Source organism: Mercenaria mercenaria, chromosome 2, assembly GCF_021730395.1.
Source record: "Mercenaria mercenaria strain notata chromosome 2, MADL_Memer_1, whole genome shotgun sequence".
NCBI classification, from domain to species: Eukaryota; Metazoa; Mollusca; class Bivalvia; order Venerida; family Veneridae; genus Mercenaria; species Mercenaria mercenaria.
The window spans coordinates 97,959,567-97,982,898 of NC_069362.1; the positions used below are offsets into that span (position 1 = coordinate 97,959,567).

A 23,332-nucleotide genomic window follows, 5' to 3' on the forward strand; every position below is an offset into this window, starting at 1 on the left:
TTTTATACAAAAATACCAGAAGTTTTATTTTTCTTAATAAAATCCCATTTATTTATTTCCATTTTAGATTTGAACAATAATAGTAAACAATACATTTTCATTTATTTGAAGGTCATATTTGATATATTAATTTTTTACATTAAGTTTTATTTGCTACTATAAAATATGAAGAAAGTAGGCATATTGATAGGTGAAATTCGTATCCTACATTTAAATTTTTACTTTTTTTGAAATGAAAATTAATGAATATAAATTATACCCTATGTATCTGTATCTTCATAAAACATAGAAAAAGGAAATATGTAGAATTTTCTGGTTTTTTTTTTCACACAAAATGTTACAACAACAGCAATAACATCTACCACTGATGATGATGATAATTAGGATGTTGATGATGACGATGATGATGATGATGTCATAATGATATTAGAAAGACTGATTATAAAGCATCTTTAAATTTTTGCTGATTGAGCGATCAGTTTCCGATTTCTCTTACGCTGATATTTCGACGAAATTCAACGTTAGTATCATGTGTTTTCTTTTTTGTTACTTAAAGTATTTTCTAGCATCTCAAAGTTGACTAGTATTTGTACTGAAATATTTGTGTTAACAACTGCATCACAAAAGCTGTCGTGATTTTGAGATAAATGTTCTATTGTCTTTTTTACGCTGACCACGAATACAATATGTAAGTTTTTTAGATACAACTAGTATTCTAAAGCGTTTAGACGATTGATTCTATTCAAAACATTCTTTTTTGCAAACTTTGCAAAGTTGGAAAGGTCATTCAGTTTGTACTTGAATGTCACTTTTTAAAATATATTCAATTTTCAAATTATTTCTTTTTTAACCAGAAAAATGTAAACGATGTGTTTTAAAATAAAGTTTTTTTTATTTACTAAGGCTGTGCATCGAGATGTCTGTGATCTTTGGTTTTGATGGCTAATTTATCATTTCCTTTCGTATTGGTGGCAGGTATACTGCGGAGCTTGTTGATTGCTGGACATTCTTTCTCTTGACGAACATTGCTTTTATCTTTCTCTGGAGTAATGAGATCATGCTCTTCATTGTCACTAACTTCGATATTCTCTTGACTATCTGGTAATACTCTAAATTCTTTCAGCAGTGTTTCTTCAGAATTCTCAGATGAGTTGTCAGAAATGTTACCTTCGGCAGGTGGGGCCGACACCGACCTGAAAACAGAATATATCAAGACGTTATTTTTAAATTGGCTTTTGATTCGAGATAACGCAAAGTAATAACTCAGAATATAGACAGGTTAATATTATGTTTTAGAAAGTCTTCTTTACCTTAAAGTAAGTTTAAGCACCTTTTATTTTTTTTTTTTAAAATAATGTTGGATGCTTTTTTGATTGACAATTTAGAGCTTGTCTACGTTTCCTTTGTTCAATACTTCGTACAGGCTTACATATTCGAACGTGTAAGTCGATCATCCAAAAGTATTGTTCAGATCTTTGTTGTTATAATATTCATACTCCTAATATACCTCCACTTATTTTTCGTGATGAGAACTCAAATTAGTTACCGAACAATTCAGTTAATTTATTTGAAACTCAAGTATCAATATCTGATTTATTAAAGAATTAATATACTTACGGTTCTGGTTCTGTTTCCGGATTTTCCTCATCGAGTTTAGCTTTGCCACGTGTTTGACGAATACACCAGATTATGAAGCAAACCAGGATCCCCACAGCTATGCACAGGGCTGTTATAATAGCGTATATTGCTATGTTTCTATTTCTGATATGTCCTTTAAGTTTCTTTATTTTTTCTGCTTGAAAGTTCGCCTCTGAAACGATATGAAATGAACACTATTCATTACACATTGACTGTTTTGTAATTATATAGCGACATTGTCCATAAGGGGTTGTAAAGGTTTCGGAAGATCTTTGATAGAAGTTCTTAATGTTTAAATTTTACAACGAAACTTGTCAATTAATGTTTTCATATCCTAAGGCACTGACTGTACAAGGAGGACGGATCACTGTGCTTCATCAAACGTATCTGATTTTACCCACCTTTCTTAGATATTTCTGCCTGCTTTTGGAGATATGTCAGCTGTTCTGTAAAGTTTGCTATTATTTTATCTGTTTCTTTGTCCAGCGCCTTTTCTACAATACCAACATCAGCATTGTAAGTACATTGTAAAAGCACCGTATTTATATTTATTTTTCTTTTAATTTCTATAACATTATTTATAATACTTTTACTTACACATAATATTTTTACTTATACATACTACTTGTCAGCATTTTATATGAACCGCTGCGAAGTAAATCTTGATAAAATCATTGAACGATTGATATACATGTATTGACTTCAGAAAATGCCGTCTGTTAAAGGCCAAGATATTACCGACAATACAAATTTGCAGTTGTTCTTATTTTAATGGTCACGATCTGTATTAAGTTTTAAGAATGTTAGCGATACTAGGAGTTTACCATCAGTGTATGTAAATTCCTCACCTGTGCAAAAAAGGTTACATCCTTCCATTTCTTCCTGTGTGCTACATAATTTTGCGAGATATTCTTGGGAGCATGGTAGACAGTAAAATTCACCATTGTCGGAGATGCATGTGTCGTAACCCCAACGTTCACATGCCACATTTAATTCAGCTGGTCCGCATGTGAAATGCTCTGGTGGCTGCTGGAGGGGTTGACCAGACACTGCTAAGGAACACATGAACGAATAGAACATGTACAACAAAAGAGTTTGTCGAAAGACTTGTTCACAAAGCAGTGGGATGCTTGTCTTTTTAGCATACTGGCGTTGATGCTTCATGGTTGTTGTTTTTGTTATCACCACTAATTCATTTTTCTTTAATGGATGCCGACCGATGACGCATTTAATTTCCATTTCAGTTCTAAAGCGAATAAATCAAACAAACAGTCAATCAATCAATCAGTTAATCAATCATAGATCAATCGGCAATACATTATCTAGTTATCACTTCACTGTACATTTTCGAACAAAAAGTGAAATTAGAAGATAAACAAGATTAATCATTAGGAAAGTTTAATAACTATTATCAAAAATAAAAAAACTACAGTTTGCAATCTCTAGAAGTTTTCTAAAGACCAGACTTTAAAGATATGATAACTTTCCTTTTCGACTTATCCCAAACACTGCGAATCAACTTATCGCCCGATTAATGAAAAAAAATCCGAATATGATAGGGATTTCCAAAGCAGTTGTTACAAAAAAAGACCACACTAACTTGAATTTCCAACTTTCTGTTTCAAAGTTGTTTACCCTCACAATCATATCTACATCAGAGACCATGACTTTGTTTATTTCGGGTTTAACGCCGTTTTTCCACAGTAGTTCATCCATGTAACGACAGGCAATTAACCTAACCAATGCTCCTGGATTCTGTACCAGTACAAAACTGTTCTCCGCAAGTAGCTGCCATTTTTCCAACGTGTACAAATCAGAGATGGAGGATTCAGACACACTGTCTTTAATAAAATCGTCGCGGAGAACATACGTCCGGCTCGGAATAGAACTCACGATCCCCGATCCGCAGATTTGCTCTCACCCTATTGAGCTAAACATTAATCAAAAGTGTGTCAAAAGCAATCATTTAGACTGATCCTCAACGCGCTTCCTACTCCCCCTCCATCCTTAGGTTAAATGACTTCTACCTTTACATACATAGACAACATTTATTTTACAGGAAAAAAAGACATTTCTTACTACTTTTAGTCATTTTAACTCAAAAAATTAAAGAGCCCGCCCGCTTAGCTCAGTAGGTAAGAGCGTTGGTCTACGGATCGCGGGGTCGTGAGTTCGATCCTCGGGCGGGCGTATGTTCTCCGTGACTATTTGATAAACGACATTGTGTCTGAAATCATTAGTCCCCCACCTCTGATTCATGTGGGGAAGTTGGCAGTTACTTGCGGAGAACAGGTTTGTACTGGTACAGAATCCAGGAACACTGGTTGGGTTAACTGCCCGCCGTTAATGACTGAAATACTGTTGAAAAACGGCGTTAAACCCAAAACAAACAAACAAACAAACAAAAAATTAAAGGGCTGTAATTATTTATTGCAAAAAACAATTTATCACTTACTGCGGCTGCAAAATCTCCATACCCTCTACGAAGTGTCGCGAAAGCCTGTGCCGAACTTCAAGAGTGCAGGTATTATTATATTTTACCTCTGAATTATAAATTCGGATTTAACAGAAAAACGCTAGTGGTAAAACATAAATAAATTCTTTTTGTTAAAATATTCCTTGCAAACTATAGCGAACTAGGCATATGGACACTGTCAAGTATACATGCAGATTATCATATTTATAGATATTTGGAGTTTCCAGCGGAAAGCATGTAACCTGCGCTTTTACGTTATGTAAGATCTAAATGCAGTTAACAAAAAATCAAATACATTTTGTAATCATTCTGTTAAAACGTAATTTGTAGAAATGATCAGGACAAATACTTTCATTGATAGAACTTAAAAAGGTACACATGTTTTAATATATCCATGCATGATGCATGTATATGGATTTAACAGATTATAAATTAAATACAAATTGCAACATCTTTCTTAACATAATTGTTATTTCGTCAAAATAAACAACATCGTCGTCATTACGTCATCATCATCACCATCACCACAACCATCATCATCATCATCGTCGTCGTCGTCGTCATTGTCACCACCTCGACAATCATCATCATCATCGTTATAATAATAATAATCATTATCATCATCATCATGAACGATATCATCATCACCAAGAATCTCATCGTCATTATCACCACCACATCGACAATCATCATCATCATCACCATCAGCATCATCGAAATGATCAGAATGATATTGACATTCAATATATAATAATGATACTTATAAGGACACTCATCACTGTCGTCATCATCACCATCATCATAGTAACACAGTTCTACAGGTCCTTTTTAGATAAAAAATTACCACTTTACTGTGTTTATCAAATTTATTAAGTACGAAATGGCCATTAGATTGAAATATTGTTGAGAAGAAACTCACAATAAAAATATGTTTCTTAAATATTCAAAAATAAACAGGTCATACAGTAAAATATTTTTAATATAAGGCCTCATTAAACATACTTTTAAAGAGGAAATTCCGGTGGAAATATTAATTGCTTCAAACTATTTGTAGATATTTTAAAATTTGTGTATATACCATATTAATGTAGTTATTGGTAGTAGTAAATGCTTGAATGAGTTTTGTGAATCATTCAGAATAGCTTATCCCTTCCATGTGAACTCGGTTACATTCTTAGTATAATGCATGACATGCTTTATTTGTTTTATATCTCATGTATAATAACGCCATTAAAATTGAAAATACAGTCAACCCTGTGGTAAAGACCACCTATGTACAAATACCACTGCCACGAAATATCATTACTTTTGTTTTAGGGTTTAAGGCCACCTGCTGATTGTTCTGAAAATGTTATTTGTTAAAGTTGGGGGGATGGGGGCATAGCGGATTTGGCTTAGAAGCTAATTAATGGATTCGAAGTTCGCGGGAGCTGTTTTACTCCTTAACGTCTCTTTCTTATTAAGGTAGAGTACCAATAGACTTTCAGGATCAAATCAATATTACAGTCTGGGCAAATATAATGATGGCCAATGTTCAGTTTGTCTTGTTTGATATTAAGAAAATACATGGAAAGTTTTATTGATTCAATATTGAAAAGTAGTTGCTGTTGTTGCTACTAAAACGAAACAAAATATCACCTTAAACTCAAGAAATTTTAGTTATTTATAAATATAAAAGAATATTGGCTAATCAAATACGGTACCTAATACAGCAATGTGTAAACAGTAGCATAAATACTAAATGGCCCGTTTTATGGTCATGATCATACATTTTCGTAAATTTCAAACTCCATGCTCAGTAGATGTTGAGTTTTTACAGCATGACATATATATCTTTCATGTTACATATAGTATTTTGTCTAAAATGTCTGACAGAATTAAAATGTTTTAGATAATATATCAAATTTTCGGTGAAATGGAGAAGGTTTATGACATATGACTAGTTTATGGCTAGTATTGACAAATGAGCGAATTTCGTTATAAGGCGGTAAAATAATGATACATATATGACACAAATTGAATTTGGTTTGATATTTCAGTATCTACCTGTGAGTCCTTATCAATCCCCCGCCGTGGCGGAGGGATTATAGGAATGGTCTGCGTCCGTCCTTCCGTCCGTAACAAAATCGTGTCCGGTCCATATCTCCTAAACCCCTTGAAGGATTTTCATGAAACTTGGGTCAAATGATCACCTCATCAAGACGATGTGCAGAACCCATGAGTCAGCCTTGTCGGCTCAAGGTCAAGGTCACACCTCAAGGTCAAAGGTTTGAGCCGGCCATTTTGTGTCCGCTCTATATCTCATAAACCCCTTGAAGGAATTTTATAAAACTTGGGTCAAATGATCACCTCATCAAGACGATGTGTAGAACCCATGAGTCAGCCATGCCGGTTCAAGGTCAAGGTCACAACTTAGGGTCAAAGGTTTTGAGCCTCCCATTTTGTGTCCGCTCTATATCTTCTAAACCCCTTGAAGGATTTTCATGAAACTTGGGTCAAATGATCACCTCATCAAGACGATGTGCAGAACCCATGAGTCAGCCTTGTCGGCTCAAGGTCAAGGTCACAACTCAAGGTCAAAGGTTTAAGCCTTCCATTTTGTGTCCGCTCTATATCTCCTAAACCCCTTGAAGGAATTTTATCAAACTTGGGTCAAATGATCACCTCATCAAGACGATGTGCAGAACCTATGAGTCAGTCATGCCGGCTCAAGGTCAAGGTCACAACTTAGGGCCAAAGGTTTGAGCCTTCCATTTTGTGTCCGCTCTATATCTCCTAAACTCCTTGAATGATTTTCATCAAACTTGGGTCAAACGATCACCTCATCAAGGCAATTTGCAGAACTTATGAGTCAGCCATGTCGGCTCAAGGTCAAGGTCACAACTCAAGGTCAAAAGTTTGAGCCTTCCATTTCGTGTCCACTAAACCCCTTGAAGGAATTTTGTAAAACTTGGGTAAAATGATTACCTCATCAAAACGATGTGCAGAAATTATGAGTCAACCATGCCAGCTCAACGTCAAGGTCACAACTAAGGGTCGAAGGTTTGAGCCTTCCATTTTGTGTCCACTCTGTATCTCCTAAACCCCTTGAAGGATTTTCATCAAACTTGGGTCAAATGATCACCTCATCAAGAACTCATGAGTCAGCCATGTCAACTCAAGGTCAAGGTCACAACTGAAGGTCAAAGGTTTCAGCTCTGTATCTCCTAAACCCCTTGAAGGACTTTCATGAAACTTGGGTCAAATGATCACCTCATCAAGACGTTGTGCAGACTTCATGAGTCAGCCATGTCAGTTCAAGGTCAAGGTCACAGCTAAAATCAAAGGTTTACCCTTTCACTATCCATAGCAGTGGCGGGGGATTTAGCTGTCTTTCAGACTGCCTTGTTACTGATATTTGCATGTTTATCAAAAGTGAAATATCCATATATATTTTAGTAACTTCAGTAGAAATGGGTACATATCGTGAAATGAATAAAATGGTACCATTGCATCAATCGATTTTGTTCAAAATGTGTTATTTACAACATATTTTTCTAAACGCGTAAGAAATTACATAATTGAAATATTTGTAATATGAAAGATACTGCGAAATCATCGAGGGATGTCAGAGGGGTGTTTATAGTTTAATGGCATTTTCTTTATCGTGAACTTATGTTTAGTCTTCTCTAACTTATATATGTGTGCTTTATGCGAGGGGCAGACATTAAGTTCTAAACGAAGGCGTACGCTATTGAATTTAATTTGCAACTATGCTTTGTCTGAGTAAAAGTACTATCTGGATTGAGCGTTTCACTTTTTATGAAGCTGTTCGTTTTATTAGTTACTATGGAGACGGCAGAGGTGCGTCACGTAGCAGTTTGGAAATACGTTAAATTTACTTTTGAAAAAGTCGCACCCCCCCCCCCCCCCCCCTCCAAAAAAAAAAAAAAACAACAACAACAAAACAACAAAAACGAATAAATGCAATGGCAACACAAATTACATTTATTTATAAAATATGGTACAATTCGGTTTGCCTTGCATAACGGAATTGCAATATTCTTGTTTCTAGTTTCTGCATAAAAGTAACAAGGATTTTCGAGTATTTTAAACTACTTTTTATGCAATAATTGTATCATGGTACTAAAACAGGGTTTCTCATGAACAGTCCATATATATTTATCTATATATTTATATATATTTGACTTTACTTACCTATATAGCCATACCTTGAACTTGAAACAGAGATGGTTAGTCCGAAATTAAACAGGATATATTATTACTTATAGATTTTAAGGTATAAAATATTAATTTACATAGTGCGGGAACTTAATGACTGCCACTCGTACAAATGTTCCACTTTTACTTAACAATTTCATTGTAAATCAGTATTGCAAAGTACTGAAACAAAGTGTATATTCAAATAAAGATTTCTTAAATATTAAATTAAACGCAGAAATACGTGCAAACCTTTAAGTGGCAAAATAGATATAGTACGAAAGTTGCCGCAAGATGCAGCAAAAGGAACTCCGCGCAAAACAAAGCAGTGTACGTAGTACTGATAGAACAACAGGGGATGATATAACGATACTTGTGTCTTTGTTTTAGACCCTAGGCAAACAGACGATGGGGTTTCATGAATGTTGGGGAAAAACATTGCCTTTGTAGTGTGAGTAGGATTTTTAATGTTGTATCTAGTGACCTACTTATTGACTGATCATGACCCGTATGCGAAATTGACCTCTAAGTTTCAGTATATGGAACGAAGTCTTTTATTTACACAAGGTTGTTTTTTGATTCAGACTTGCCTAGATGTTCATCCGAAATGAACGAGTTTCAGACTTTGATCTGATGTTATCCAAACCATTATTCTGATAAATGTCTGATCAGGAATGTAAACCCAACATTTTTATTGTAGCGAATATTGAAAATCATTTATGATTAATACAGACATACAAATACAATCTAGCAGCATTTTCAAATAATAAAAGCAAATGAAATAACATTAACTGATGTTATAGGTTGAAACTAATTCAGTTTTGTTTCTGACTTGGACAGTCCATGTCTTGTCTTTGAATGGCCATTTTATGAAAACCATTCTCAGACGTTGGACAAACCATTTGGAACTTAGCTTTCGTCGGACAGTCATTTTCACCACATTTATCATTTTGTTCTACAGTTCTTTGATCTGTTTCATGACCTTTGGAATCTTTGTTCACGTTGTCGCTTTCAGTTTTTGTCGCATTATCTCGAATATCAGTAACAGGAACTTGTTGTTTGATTTTGGCCTCAGATCCCAATTCAATAACTGATTCACCATTAAACAATAAATTCGACCTGAAAAAAGATAATGAAAAAGAAAAATTTCACATTTAAAAAGATGACTATTATTTTAACGCAATAATTTTGAAAAGTTGTAACGTTTAAAAGTTTTGTTTTACTGATTATCTTCCTTTTATAAATTGTACCTGCACATCTGATGGTAATAACAAAACGATGCTCATGTACATACTTTTCTGACGTTTCGCTATCTGCACTTGTTTTGTCTCGTTTCCGGCAATTTCGACACCAGATGCCCCAGCATACACCTAAAGCTACATGTGACAACGCAAAACCTCCAATCACTAGATACAATGTCAGTTTTAGGGACTTCGCGTCATTGCCTTTCTTATCGAGTTCTATAGCAAGAGATTTTGTTCTGTTTACATGGAGGTCTCTATCTAAAAGAAAAAATGAATTATGTGATATTCATAACACCAATATTATTGACGCAGTTTACGAGTGTTACTTTGTTTTCAATGTGTGAGTCATCCCATAAAGAACAGTGTTACACTTTCGAAAAGAATCATCACAACTGTCTTAGTTTCCATATTTAAAACATCTTTACAGCAAAGAAGCGATACATAACTTATTTTCAATCATTCAAAAGAGTAAACAAGTGTATGCCATTGACCCATTTTTACAAAATGATCCAGATTTCTAATTATTTTTATTATAACAGTAAAACTTTTCAACATATTTTGGTATTGTGCAAACACGATACCATGAATGTTAAAGCCTTTTAAATGTAAATGTTGACACACAACACAATCGATTATGATTTTGTGAAATACATAAATTATGTATAAATAATCAACATTCGAAAACTTAAAAACTGTCCGCAGTGGCAAATTTTGTGTTTTATTTTTAAATGTTGTTCTTACCTTTCTGAGATAGCTCAAGCTTTGCCTGCTGACCTATCAATTTCTTGAAGAAGTCTGATTGTATTTCTGCCAGTTTTCTAGTAAAGTTTTTGTTCATATTCTTCTTTTGCAAGGAAAAGTCTGACTGCAGTCTCTTTTTCTCCCTGTTCACTGTTTCCTCTAAAAATATATTATCGACATATCAGGAATTTTCCATTGTTGGCACAAAAAGGTGAATAATTACCTTAAGTAAATTATCCTTACAACAATACCATTCATTGCATTCTTGGATGTCCGCAGTCCGTCTTCCACAACGGCTTTAAAGAACAGCCACTAAATCACCAACTTCAACCAAACTTTACAGGAATATTTCATGGGTAGCGCTCTTTCAGATCTCATCAAATCTAGGTCATCCATGAAGAATTCTGGAAGCCAAGGCAATTAAAGGAAAATCTCTTTCAAAATCTTAAAGTCAGAAACCATTCCACATGTTCCTTGGGTGAGCCTCTATCAAAGTCTATCAATTTATTCCACCTCGTTAAAATATTGCCACCATGTGACGGGGCTAACATTTTCTATATTATATTTAGTGTCAGCGTTGAGGCTTTTATTGAAGAGATAGAGGAGATGCTTAAAAGATCTTCTATGTACCAATTTTATACACATTATTTCGGTCTGTCAAAAATATGACAGAGGGCGTAGTCATTTTTATATGTATAAGTATATAGTGGAAACTGTTACAAAACGCTGGCCGATTTTCAAAATAATTTCACAGGTTATTTCTTTGCTTGACCCACTAACCCATACTGTTCAAGCAAGGAGTGATATATGGCCATCAAGACCCTATGGTAACTAAATAATTTAACAGCCTAACAGGTACTATAAATAGTAACACAACTGTGCAAGGCATAATTATGTAACACATACACTATCAACATTTACGCCATTTCAATAACCGGAACTTAAGATGGCGTATATAATACACAAGACTATAAACAGCAATGGTGTACAGCAATAGGCTATTGACACTCCTAAGCCTATATTAGCACTCGGGCTACGACCTAATTAAGGCAGCCAACCCACTTCAGAGTGTGATACAGTGAATGTAGATATTTAGTGTAGCTTATTCATATCCTGAATACTCATAGTAAATGTACTGTACAGTTCTTGTAGGTACTGTTTTATCTCACTGTCATTTAAACAAGTTAAGTTGTTGAGAAAGCTTTTGCATTTGCATATCAATTTAGAAATTTTGTTACAATTTACTTTAGGTATTTCAATTGTTATGAAAAACAGATGACGTATCTATGCATCCGTTAGATCCAATCCTTGATTTGTACAACAAAAGAATTTACATTATTGTATCAAATCTCATATTATCTTCCTTAAGTTAAATTGAATACTAAAAATAAAACATAAGATTATTCAAGAAAATGAAAACGATTATAAAAACTATATAATATACTAACCGGTACAGTAAAGATTGCATCCTTGAACCTCTTCCTTTGTTCCACATAATGTTCTGAGATATTCATGGCCGCACGGTAAGCAGTAAAACTCTCCGTCAGGTCTGACACAGGCAGTGTAACCCCAGCGCTCGCACGTCAGATTTGAGGAACCACATTGAAATCGCTCAGGTGGCAGGTGGAGTGGCTGACAATATACGTATGAAAGACTTGCTATAAAAATAAATACGACTAGCAAACGGGACTGTCCTGAGAGCTCATCTTTGATATCGAATGTGTTTGTGCTTTTTGTATACTGAGCACACGTACATTGAGCAGTCATGATTGCTGATGTAGTCAGGTGTCGGTATTTTAATGTTCAGTCTGAAAAATAAATACAGTATATAATAATACGAATGTTGTATTGAAATTGCTTTAGAAAATAGAGTTAATACGAATTAAATTGTTAAAAGCTAGAACATATCGTCCTTCTCCTCCACCTCCCCATCATCATCATTACCACCACCACCATCATCATCATCATCATCAACAACAACATCGCCGTTCCCGCCATTTTCATCATGTTGATGACCATCATCACACTCATCATCAATATCAGCAGCACCATCATCGTCACCGCATCGACAATAAAAAACAACAATAACATTGTCATCAACAACGTCATAATCGTCATGAACAACATCACCATTGTCGTCTTAAGTATGTTCAGTACTACGATAATAATAACAACAACAATAATAATCATCCTAAACATCATCATTATCATCATTATCATCATCATCATCATCATCATTGACGCTCAACATTTATAATAACGATACTTATTTAGGTTCGTCTTGCTTTTCACCGCGCTGCATATCACCATCTTTAGTTTCGTAAAGTTAACATCATATAGCAAGTTCAGTTATTACCTATTTCATCAAAACGGTCACAGCAAGTCCTCAGTGAAACATACGTCATTACTCTCAGTCATCATCAGCATCATAAGCTTTAGTAACAACAACTCGTGCATTCAATGATAATTGATTAGCGTGATATGTCTAAGGCCGTTTGTTTATTCTTAAGTATCAATATTAGTTGACGTGTACGTGACTATTTTATGTATGGTTCATGCCTGCCAAGGTACTGTGACACACTTAACTGAGGAAAGTCCTATGGGTTTTCATTAAAGGTGGGAACACGTAATCAATCTTTACCTTTCAAGTCAAGAAATAGTACGAGTTATTATTTATTTATAGATATTGGTAAAATAATGAATGTGATATTTTTATGCAAATAACGTGATTATATACGAACAACATAGAATATAATCAGATGAATGTTAATTTTTAAAAAAAATATTTTTGAGTAAAATAGGGTACGAGTCGATTTTACTACGAAGAGAGATTATACCTACTAAATTTCCAATTTTCGTTTTGACGCAGTTATTTTGCTGATATTATAAATGCACCCTATCATTTAATATCGTTACCTTAGATTAAATTTCCGTTAACCATTCCATATCAGTGATTTCTGTAAAATGAAGAAATAAACTAGACGATATGAGAAAGAAACTAATTTCTTCTCAAAATGTGAATGAAATGTAAAGAATTGTGTCGAAATTGTCTGGTTATCGAATGATTACAGTTAGCAAGAATTTCAAAAAGTTATAAATCTTATCGCAAAAAGTACTTTTTAAAATTTTTTTTTAGGATGTAACTAACGGTTTTAAATGATTAGGTATGAATTTTTAATGCACTGAGTTTACTATTTTACTATATATGTATATATTGCAATTCAATGAATTTCCCCCAACTGGTTATATTAAATATAAAGATCAATACGTAAACAAGCAGCCGACCGATAAACCTTTAACACGATTACATAGGTTTTTATTTATTAATTTACAACATTAGAGTACTGATGCATGATAAAGACCATTCATTGATCGTTTGCACATTTTATCTTCAACGCAATAAAACTCATGATATATTTCAAAATGTTCACCTATCCCTTTTTTATTATTCAGCAAACAATTACGAAGGTATATATAAGGAAACACGGATTTCGGATGACTCTCGTGATACTAGGAAACTGTTTCTGAAAAACAAACGAATATTATTAACTGTTACTGACTTTATTAGTGGTGAGAATTTAGAGTTATTTCCTATATTATATTGCAACCTTTTTAAACGTCGAAATATAGTTTCTTCTATAAAATGGTAAATGGTATAAGTCTCCTCTGCTTATATATATATAGAAAAGTACATTTTCAACATAGACTATACATTGCTTATAATCCTACCTTAAGTCTCATCAAGACTTACACATCCGAGTAAGCGGACAACTTTGGCAATTGAATAGCAATTAACTTTACACGTATGCCTACCCGTACTAGTATTAAATCAAACCCACTGAGTTAAAGAACTTAACATTTATATGATAACTGAAATTTTAAATGCATTATTCAAAAATGTTAGACCGTTTATCATATCAACAACGTATTAGGCACGAAAATTACGGTCGGCTTTGAAAAAAGGTTTACAACACATATTTATCACTCTGAAGGCTCTACACCTCATTCCTGATGCTATTCATCTCCTTAACGGTATGTCAGAAGAGGCACCTATTCCCCTCTATGATGCTGAACTCCAAGTTAGAGGACTACTGATGCCATTTACGCGCTCACCGCATCCGAAGTAAAACGGTTACTTACTCCTATGTTTCTTACGATAATAGATTTTGATAAGGGTTATCAATGTAATAAAATCAGCAATGTAACTACGTCCACTGCGACAAAATATTTATCTTTGTCATCGTACCCTCGTACTTTCGCCTTCATAGGGAGCAGACGCTGGCCTTAACGGAACACCGTAGTTTTCACATGGCGCGGCCCACTTAAATTTTAATTTGTCAGGTAGTGCAGATGTTCTATGCAGATTGCGGTCTACATCTATCATTGGCGTTCTGTTTATAAGTTGAATTTAATAATTCTTTCTTGTGTTGTTAAAAAAGCTTTATTTGCATTGCAATTCTAAAATATTGATACCTTCAACAGAAGATAGCCAAAAATTAATTCACCTTGAAAAGGGACATTCTTACACCAGGCACAGTTTATGACTTCGTTCACGGTTTTCACGTGCAGATAGTTAACTGATAGAATGCGTTCATACAAGACAGTTCTATTCATGTTATCTTACAACCGTAAGAAGACACTTTTACAATAGCTCTGCTGGGGGTATAGTCGTATAAAATTATATTCTTTCATTTCAAACTAACATTTATTACTATTTAACTTGTTGCGATGTCACGCGAGGAAGGAAAAGAACAACTGGGTTGTAGGTTCTTTTTTGCATTTTTTTTATAATATATATATAAAATCTAAATTTGTTATTAATGAAAACATTAGTTTTAGATATTTACTTGAATAACTGATATTTCACACTGACGACCATTGGAACTCAAATTAGAATTTAGCAAATAGAATATTACAAGGATCTTTGAAGAAAGATTATTGTTATTTGGCATTTCTATTTTAAAGACATGTATAATATATAAAATATAATACATGATTTTATGATTATGGACAAGTTATACGTTTCACCCTTTTTATTTAAATGCCAAACAGTGGTATTCTACATAAGTTAGCATGGTAACCGATGCGTATGAAGGTTGTTTATTAAAGAACATGCAAGCAGATTTGCAGAAAAGTCTCTGCGCTCCAACTAACTTCAGGATACGTCTTAAAATCACGATAACTCATGTGTTCGCATCGGATGGCCCATTTTCTCTCAAGTTAGACAAGAGCCCACAGTTTGTACGAATTACTCAAATCCCTTCCAACCCACGAGTTGTAAGATCTTTTTAACAGGCTGTAACCGTTACCATGCTACAACTACCATGCTACAATAAGCAAAATCTTATTCGTACGGAAAATCCAACGGCAGCTTCCTCATATAGCATAGCATAATATAAATGAAAGAGAAACTTTTAAATATGTGTCCGTGAATGTTCTGTATCATACTTAAAGCGGGATGGTACTTAAAACGGTAAAGTTCGATTTTCAATGTTAGGTGATAGCTTAGTGATGAATATGACGAAAAACATAAAGATGTTAAGTAAATTTCTCTCAGAACTAATAACTTTAAGTCACTGCATTTATTCATCAAGTAAATTTCCAAGAAATATGCTTAACTCTCATACCAATTGTAAAGGCACACCTGATGACGGAGTTAATTTCGTTCTCTAACGATTCCCTTACCTCGTATTGTTTAAGAAATAATAAATCTGTTCTTATATTTTATCAGTTAATAAAATATGGGCAGGTGTTCGGATGCGTAATAATTAAATCACGAGTGCGCAGCACGAGTGGTTTAATTATTCGCATCCAAACGATTGCTCATATTTTATTAACTGATAAAATTATTGGAATATATTTATTATTTCGATTCTAACAACGGAAATAATTTGCATTTTACAGTACTACATTTTCAGCGTAATGCGTTATTCGGATCATAATTATGCAGTTACAGTTTACCCCCATGGTTACCAAGTGTTGCATAGCCAATTGAACGTAAAGATATTTGTTCCCTTTTTATTAGAATTTTGAGAAGGATTTATAAGCTAGTTATCCAACAGCTCGCAAATTATTTATGAACAGAATAATCAAAATAGATAAGTTGATTACAAGCTTAACTTTTACATGACGTCACATCATTATGACGTCATACTTTATGCCATACATTTATGACGTCACTGCTGAATCATAATTGAGCTAATTGAATTCGCTCGTAGAGATCAAAACGTGTTTTACGGTCCTACACATATGTCAGTATGACTTTTTATCATAATTATGTTTTTGAAATGTTGTTTTCAACCGTTTGGCCCTGAAATAATTCGTATGTAATGGAACAGAAGTAGAATCTCTTAGGACACAATCGTAGGGGGTGAAATGTAACAGCCAACCATATATTATCGACGATTCATATATATAGGCGATTTTGTTATATGTTTATATAGCAATTGCTGCGGATCGTGTTAGAATTAAATATAATTCGTTATAGAAGTTATATATTATTAGTCTGGTGTATTTTTAGAAACGGATAGATTTATACCTCAGAATATTCAGTTTTGATGCATTTTGATATGTCGAACGATAAACAATATATTGGTCTAAGGATTATGACAACAGTCAGAAAATATTAAAGATATTTGCAGTATAAATGTATCATGTGTACTGCTGGAAGTTTTTTTCTATATAAGTTAGAATAATATATGACCGTAATATCGGGTGCAACACACAACTATGCTGATTAAGGAGCAGTAAATTTGCCTACCATTAAATGCTCCTAGTTAGAATTCATGATCAGTTTATTACTAAGACCGGAATTTGACTACCATCTACACTACATTTCCTTATCAAGTTCAAGAAAAGGTCGTACCTTTAGAACAATATAGGGTAAATGATATATTATAGTATCGACGAAACCGTCGCCGTTATGTATGGGAATATTGTTTACAAACGATATAAAAACACACGCTTAATACTTGTTCAGATATATGTAACAGCAAAAACCGTATATGTCAATGTTTTTCAAATTACTCTATTTACAGGAACAATGTTTGTAGACAAATAACATTTATTGATACTGAAACAAATATGATTTCATCGACATGCATAAATAATTTGTGATAAATACAGATGCATACAATTGCACGCATTCACCATTCATAAATATACATAAAACAATGAATGAAACGACCCAACGACATAGTTTAAATTATTGGAGCCTGTTTGTTAAGGGTACAGTCATGGTCTTGTCTTTGGATGGCCATTTTGTCGAAACCATTCTCTGATGCTGGAGGAACATTTTGGAACATAGCTTTTGTCGAGCAGCCATTATTTACACATTTATTATTTTGTTCGTCAGTCAGTTGCTCAGATTCCTTTCCTTTGGAACTAGCGTTTACGTTGTCGTTTTCACTTTGTGTCGCATTGTCTAGAACAATAGGACATGGTACTTCCTTTTTAACTTCAGATTCTTCTGACCATTCCGAAACGCTCCTGTTAGAAGCAACTTGTTTCAATGGCACCAATCTGAAGTAAAAATGAAAATGGCTTCACATTTCTTGTACATATACATGCCATCTTTACTATTTTAAGTCATGTTACATTTGCTTTCGTTTGAGCACACACAAACACAAGTATCCAATCGAGGCTTACTATACACTCGCGTATTTCAGTGGTCATTTTATCTGTGAATGTTACCACTTCCCTGTTTTGTCATGTTTAAAGCACTTACTTACTGTTAAATATTCTAATGTAAGGCTCTTCTATATAGGAATGAATTTGGCAAACTGGCCCTTGAAAAGGTGTTTTTCCCCTTAGTACAGATCTTCGTTTGCTTTCCTTAATCTATATATTTTTGCTTTACTTCTCGTAGCGTAGAGTAGGATTTGTAAAACTCGAATATTGTAAGTAATTGGCATTGTTATAGCACCCCCTGTACCTTAAATTTAGCAAGACATACACAATGCTTTCTCGTCCCCATTTCAAAAATAGAAAAAAAGTGGAAACTCCACAGGTCGCTCAACACGACAAAAACGAAACTGTTGCAGGCTCGGTTTGATTGTGCCTAGTCATGGACGGTAGTGGAAGCTACCGCCCACGCCTTCTACCCCCCCCCCCCCCCCCCGGGTTGAGCAGAACTCAACATTTACACCTGCTACAAGTACAAAAACAATTTATGAGACATCTGTAGATATGTGATAGTATGTGTTCTTACGGCGGTGCTCACGGAACCTTCAATGATACACTAGCATGTAATTCCATTAAAAGCGACGTATGGTCCCCAGTTAAAATAATGGGGTTGTCCTAAACGAGAAAACAATCGGAAGAACTAAACAAACTGGAATTTACAAAGGGGATCCGAGAGGCATGGAGCCTGCATATCACAGGAACTGCCAAAAGACAAAATTAAAAAGCAGGCACAATATCCAAGTGGTGATTATACAATACCTAAAGCTAAGAAAGTGGGAATATTGGAACCACCCAGACCAAAATGTTCAAGCGGAGAAACAAAACAAGACCTATACTACGAAAAAAAAGTTGTGCTGAACGATCTAAGTTGTGCTGAACGATCTGAGAAGATCGAAATATAACAGCAAACCCAGTCCCTTTACAAGGGTTACAAAAGAAATTAAAATGAACGTACTGTTCTGGTGTTTCAATATCTGCACTTGTCTTGTCACGTTTACGACATTTTAGGCACCAGATGACCAAGCACACACCAGCAGCTACATATGACGATGCTAAACCTCCAAGTATCCATTTAAGACATTTTGTGAAATAACCTTCCTTACTGAGTTCCTTCTCAAGAGATTTCGTTCTGTTTATATACAGATCTCTGTCTGAAAGAGAAACAATATTTATATGGTTGAAGCAAACTAATTCTGTTTAATTAGATCTAAATCCGTAGAGCCTGGCAGATGGCAACTTTTTCGAAAGACCTTAATATAATACATTTGCAAGATATCCTCGGCAAACCATACCCCTTATAATCTTATAGTGAAAAACAATACCATTTAAGTAATTTTAGCCTTGTGGAATACTTTTGACTATTCTGATAAGTGAATAAATTAAATAATAATCACTGTAAAATCTTTAAAATGTTCACGTATTTGTGGTTGTCAGCTAGTGTACAGATTTACAGTGTTGCCTCCAAAATTAATTTGGAGTTGATAAAAAATGATATCGCAATAAAACGCTTACCAGTCTGACATATTTTAAGCTTTGCTTCCCGATCTCTTAACTTCTTGAAAAAGTCTTCTTGTACGTCAGCAAGTATAGTAGTAAAGTTACTTTTGATATCTTTAGTTTGCCTGAAAAAGTCTGATTGTAATTTCTTTATCTCGATGTTCACTTTGTTCTCTGAAAAAGACAATAATGATTTGTCAGTAATTCGTTTGAAATAAAACAAACCAACCCCTCCTCGCAAAAAACTCCACAAAACAAATAACATCCTGACTTGCTCCGGCATAAATATAATACCCTTACAATAAAAAAATAGTTTCAGAGTATTTTCCGTTTTTAATAACCAGGGTTACGTTGAGGTATACATATTAATATCCTGTACACTGATTGATACACATATAACCACATGTCCGGTAAAATTTTAGGTTGTGAGTATTATCTAAAAGCTCATTAAACAATTACATATCGAAAGTGGACCAGAAAGTTGCTATTTCTACATATCAATATACATGTAAAACCAGACTTCCGTAATCAACCGTTGAACGATCGGATTTTCAATTCTGGACGCACCTATCCATCGTATAGATCCGTTTGATTATTATAACAAAAATACATGTATCGTATTGCACATTTCTTCTTTTAATAACAGAACAAAGTTGATACAATTATAAAAAAAAAACCTGTGATATTAAGCATACAGTTTAAAAAAAACAACAACACAATAGTCAATAAAATAAATAAAAATCTGTTATATATTACACTTACCGGTACAGTAAAGATTGCATCCTTGAACCTCTTCCTTTGTTCCACATAACGTTCTGAGATATTCATGGTCGCAAGGTAAGCAGTAATACTCTCCGTCAGGTTTGACGCAGGCAGTATAGCCCCAGCGCTGACAGGTCAGATTTGAGGAACCACATGGAAATCGCTCAGCTGGCAGGTGAAGTGGCTGACTATGTACTAACGAAGGACTTATTGAGAAGATGAATATGACTAGGAAACGGGTTCGTCCTGAGAACACATAAATGAGATCGAATGTTTTTGTTTTTATATTATTTTGAGCACACGTACGTTGAGCAATCATGATTGTTGTTCTTGTGCAAAATAAGTTAAGTCTGAAAGAAAACAAGACTCAATAGTTAATTTACAATAAGCAATAACATTTAGGATATCGTTAGTTGATTTCCCAAACTTTATTCTTATATAGTTTAAGATGTTTTAGCTACAATACATTTTCAAGGTTAATTGCCGGTAATATATCTTTCTTCTTCTCTTTCTCTGCCTCCTCCTTATCGTCATAATCATTGTAATTGTCAGTGCCATCATCATCATCATCATCATCAGTAGCAAAAGCAATAACAACATCATCATCATCATCATTATCATTATCATTATCATCATCATCATCATTTTCATCCTTACCAGGAGCAGCAGCACTAGAAGAAGAAGCAAACAAAAATGACGACATCATCATCATCATTATCGTTACAATCAACCTTTACAATTCAATCATAATCATCAATATTTTTCAACAACATCATTATAATCATCATCATCATAAATGTCTTCAAAGTCACAAACTTAGTAATAAAGACACTAAGTTCCCATATCATATTTTCTGGACCATTATCTTTATTTAGTTTCATCAAATAGTCAACTTGCTTTTTCAACCTCTGTCATTATCATTATTAGATATATGTATTACCGTTATCATCACATATGTCCTCACACCAGTAACATGGTCACCATCAATAAAAACAACAATATTCACGAATAATTCAGAAGCGACATATTTCTATGTCTATAATCTAATACAGAGTGCATGTCCTGTTTATGCATGTTAAGGAACGGTGACACACTAAAATCGGGAAAATCCTTTACACACTATAATCGGGAAAATCCAAAGGGATTTCATCAAAAAGTGCAAACACGTAATTAGTTTGTCTACCTTTTTTATTGAGACATAGAAAGAAGATAATCTTTATAATAACCGATAAAATAATACTTTGTTCTATTTTGCAAATTACATAAAATGGTCAGTTTGTATAATGAGTTTACAGCCAACAAACATATAAGAATAGAAGGAAAAAACTCGGGACGAAAAACATTAAATTAATATGTTGATGGGTTATACCTATGGAAATTCCGATTTTAATATATTAAAGTTGTTTTCATGAATTAAGGATGTGATGTTTAATGCCTTGTTTCTCATTTACCTATTTTACTAATATTAGATACTCACAAATTAACAAGTCATCTGATACATTGACTAGTAGTCTACTGTTCTTATCAGTAATGTATATGCGTCAGTCAGTCATTTATCAGTTTATGTATGCATTTTTGTCAGAAGTTAACTATTCCGAATGTAAATACCATTTTTTAAGAAAAACGCACTTGTTCGGCTTTCTCACAGTTTGGCTGGTAAACATTTTTACCTTATGTTGGCCTAAAGAGATCTGGCACAGTTATTTACTGATATAGTAAAATAGTTAATTATGAAGTTAACTTTTAAAACAGAACATGATATAATCTCTTATCGAATAGTATATATATAAATGCAAGTAAACTTAAACAAAATAAATGAGAAACTTAAAATGCAGCTTGTTGATTCTACAGTTAAGAAATAATAAATATGTCCCTATATTTTATCAGTTAATAAAATATGGGCAGGAGTTGGGATGCGTAATAATTTAATCACGAGTGCGTGAAATGTAACAGCTACATTTTATCGTAGATTCATGTATAGGCGATTTCGCTATATGTTTATAATTTAATTACGTCACTAGCTGACCTGGTATCTTCCGTAAACCAAGTAATTTCGTCGATCCTGGCTTTTGTTTTATGCATATACTTATATATAACATTGATACGCAGACGACAGATAAAGTGTATTTGGACTTTCCGCAGGAGTTACCCCGTTCACGGATATTTATAATACAATCTGTAAACCATTACCGTCATAATCGTATTGATATATTGGTTATAACCTTTGTAATAATTTTCCGTATTCGTATTATTACGGAACAGAAGCACGTTTAAATATTTTGTCTATATTTGTGTTCGCTTTCATTTAATTCAGACAAATATAAATAATTTATCATCTGACTTCATAACTAATATTTTCAATAGAGAATAAAACAAAAGAGCAGTGTATGAGTGGCACTCCAATACCTCTTAAAACAAACTGACATTGTGGATCGTGTCTGTGCACTTCAAGATATGAAAACAGACTTCTGTATCTATGTTCAGTGCCGCCGATTAGAAATCTCAACTGTTGTGCTTCAAAATTCTAGATGAAGAAAGGAATAATATCTTTACACAAAACACAATAGATATACATTTGTGAAATCTGAAACGGCAGAACTATAACACTCACTTCATCTCTAAGCATTGTTTATGAATAGGCAACAAAAAGAGAAAATCATATTTACATATCAGGTTTCAACAATCTGGGTATATACTAGTATGTTCAGAAAGGACCTTTGCATAGTTTTAAATACCAAATACTAAGCAAGCATTCTATGTTACTCTTCTTTTGAAAAACTAAACAAATAAATCAAGGGCTATACTTATTTCTATACAATATGTAATATAAATAAACAACTTAAACTGATGCTTTTGACAAGTAAATAATAATCTTTATACTTATAATCATGATAAGTCATCATCATCCATTCATTTTTCATCATTCATTTATATACAATCATCATCATCGCCACTAGCACCACACCACCACCACCACCACCACCACCACCATCACCATCATCATCATCAATTCATTCAACGTCATCATTATTTATCATTATCATTTATTTTTAATCGTTACTTATTCGTCATTATCGTTCATTATCAATCA

At 33.8% G+C, this 23,332-nt stretch overlaps 3 protein-coding genes across 4 annotated transcripts; all 3 read right to left on the reverse strand.

The window, feature by feature from the left end:
* Positions 1 to 305: 305 nt before the first annotated feature.
* On the reverse strand, positions 306 to 4,316 carry LOC123564668 (uncharacterized). Its single transcript, XM_045358402.2, has 5 exons — positions 4,094 to 4,316; positions 2,487 to 2,884; positions 2,040 to 2,132; positions 1,618 to 1,810; positions 306 to 1,193 (listed from the first exon to the last, which is right to left on the reverse strand). Exons 1-5 carry the CDS (start codon positions 4,111 to 4,113, stop codon positions 899 to 901), a joined length of 999 nt encoding a protein of 332 aa, XP_045214337.2. The 5' UTR covers positions 4,114 to 4,316; the 3' UTR covers positions 306 to 898.
* Positions 4,317 to 8,991: 4,675 nt separating this feature from the next.
* Positions 8,992 to 13,348, reverse strand: LOC123564669 (uncharacterized). Of its 2 annotated transcripts, none has more exons than XM_045358403.2 (5): positions 13,216 to 13,348; positions 11,748 to 12,107; positions 10,300 to 10,458; positions 9,609 to 9,816; positions 8,992 to 9,433 (listed from the first exon to the last, which is right to left on the reverse strand). In XM_045358403.2, the coding sequence occupies exons 2-5, from the start codon at positions 12,064 to 12,066 to the stop codon at positions 9,130 to 9,132; spliced, it is 990 nt and encodes a 329-aa protein (XP_045214338.2). In that variant the 5' UTR covers positions 12,067 to 12,107; positions 13,216 to 13,348; the 3' UTR covers positions 8,992 to 9,129. The 2 variants fall into 2 exon arrangements, with proteins under 2 accessions (XP_045214338.2, XP_045214340.2); XM_045358405.2 differs by lacking the exon at positions 13,216 to 13,348 and adding an exon at positions 12,656 to 12,921.
* A 3,996-nt stretch (positions 13,349 to 17,344) lies between these two features.
* Positions 17,345 to 21,340, reverse strand: LOC123564670 (uncharacterized). The gene is made up of 5 exons (XM_045358406.2): positions 21,182 to 21,340; positions 20,242 to 20,591; positions 19,495 to 19,653; positions 18,938 to 19,133; positions 17,345 to 17,820 (listed from the first exon to the last, which is right to left on the reverse strand). The coding sequence occupies exons 2-5, from the start codon at positions 20,558 to 20,560 to the stop codon at positions 17,499 to 17,501; spliced, it is 996 nt and encodes a 331-aa protein (XP_045214341.2). The 5' UTR covers positions 20,561 to 20,591; positions 21,182 to 21,340; the 3' UTR covers positions 17,345 to 17,498.
* Between the last annotated feature and the right edge of the window lie 1,992 nt (positions 21,341 to 23,332).

Bases quoted from the DNA above. Each gene is read 5' to 3' on its own strand.
- LOC123564669 (XM_045358403.2), bottom strand. From the start codon at position 12,066: ATGACTGCTCAATGTACGTGTGCTCAGTATACAAAAAGCACAAACACA. The intron at 10,459-11,747 runs GTTAGTATATTA...ATATATTTTTAG, and splicing joins ATGCAATCTTTACTGTACCG to AGGAAACAGTGAACAGGGAG. The intron at 9,817-10,299 runs GTAAGAACAACA...TTTTTCTTTTAG, and splicing joins GCTTGAGCTATCTCAGAAAG to ATAGAGACCTCCATGTAAAC.
- LOC123564668 (XM_045358402.2), bottom strand. From the start codon at position 4,113: ATGGAGATTTTGCAGCCGCA. The intron at 2,885-4,093 runs GTAAGTGATAAA...TATTCGCTTTAG, and splicing joins ATGGAGATTTTGCAGCCGCA to AACTGAAATGGAAATTAAAT. The intron at 2,133-2,486 runs GTGAGGAATTTA...TTGGTATTGTAG, and splicing joins ATGTAACCTTTTTTGCACAG to AAAAGGCGCTGGACAAAGAA.
- LOC123564670 (XM_045358406.2), bottom strand. From the start codon at position 20,560: ATGATTGCTCAACGTACGTGTGCTCAAAATAATATAAAAACAAAAACA. The intron at 19,654-20,241 runs GTAAGTGTAATA...TGTCTTTTTCAG, and splicing joins ATGCAATCTTTACTGTACCG to AGAACAAAGTGAACATCGAG. The intron at 19,134-19,494 runs GTAAGCGTTTTA...TTTCTCTTTCAG, and splicing joins GCTTAAAATATGTCAGACTG to ACAGAGATCTGTATATAAAC.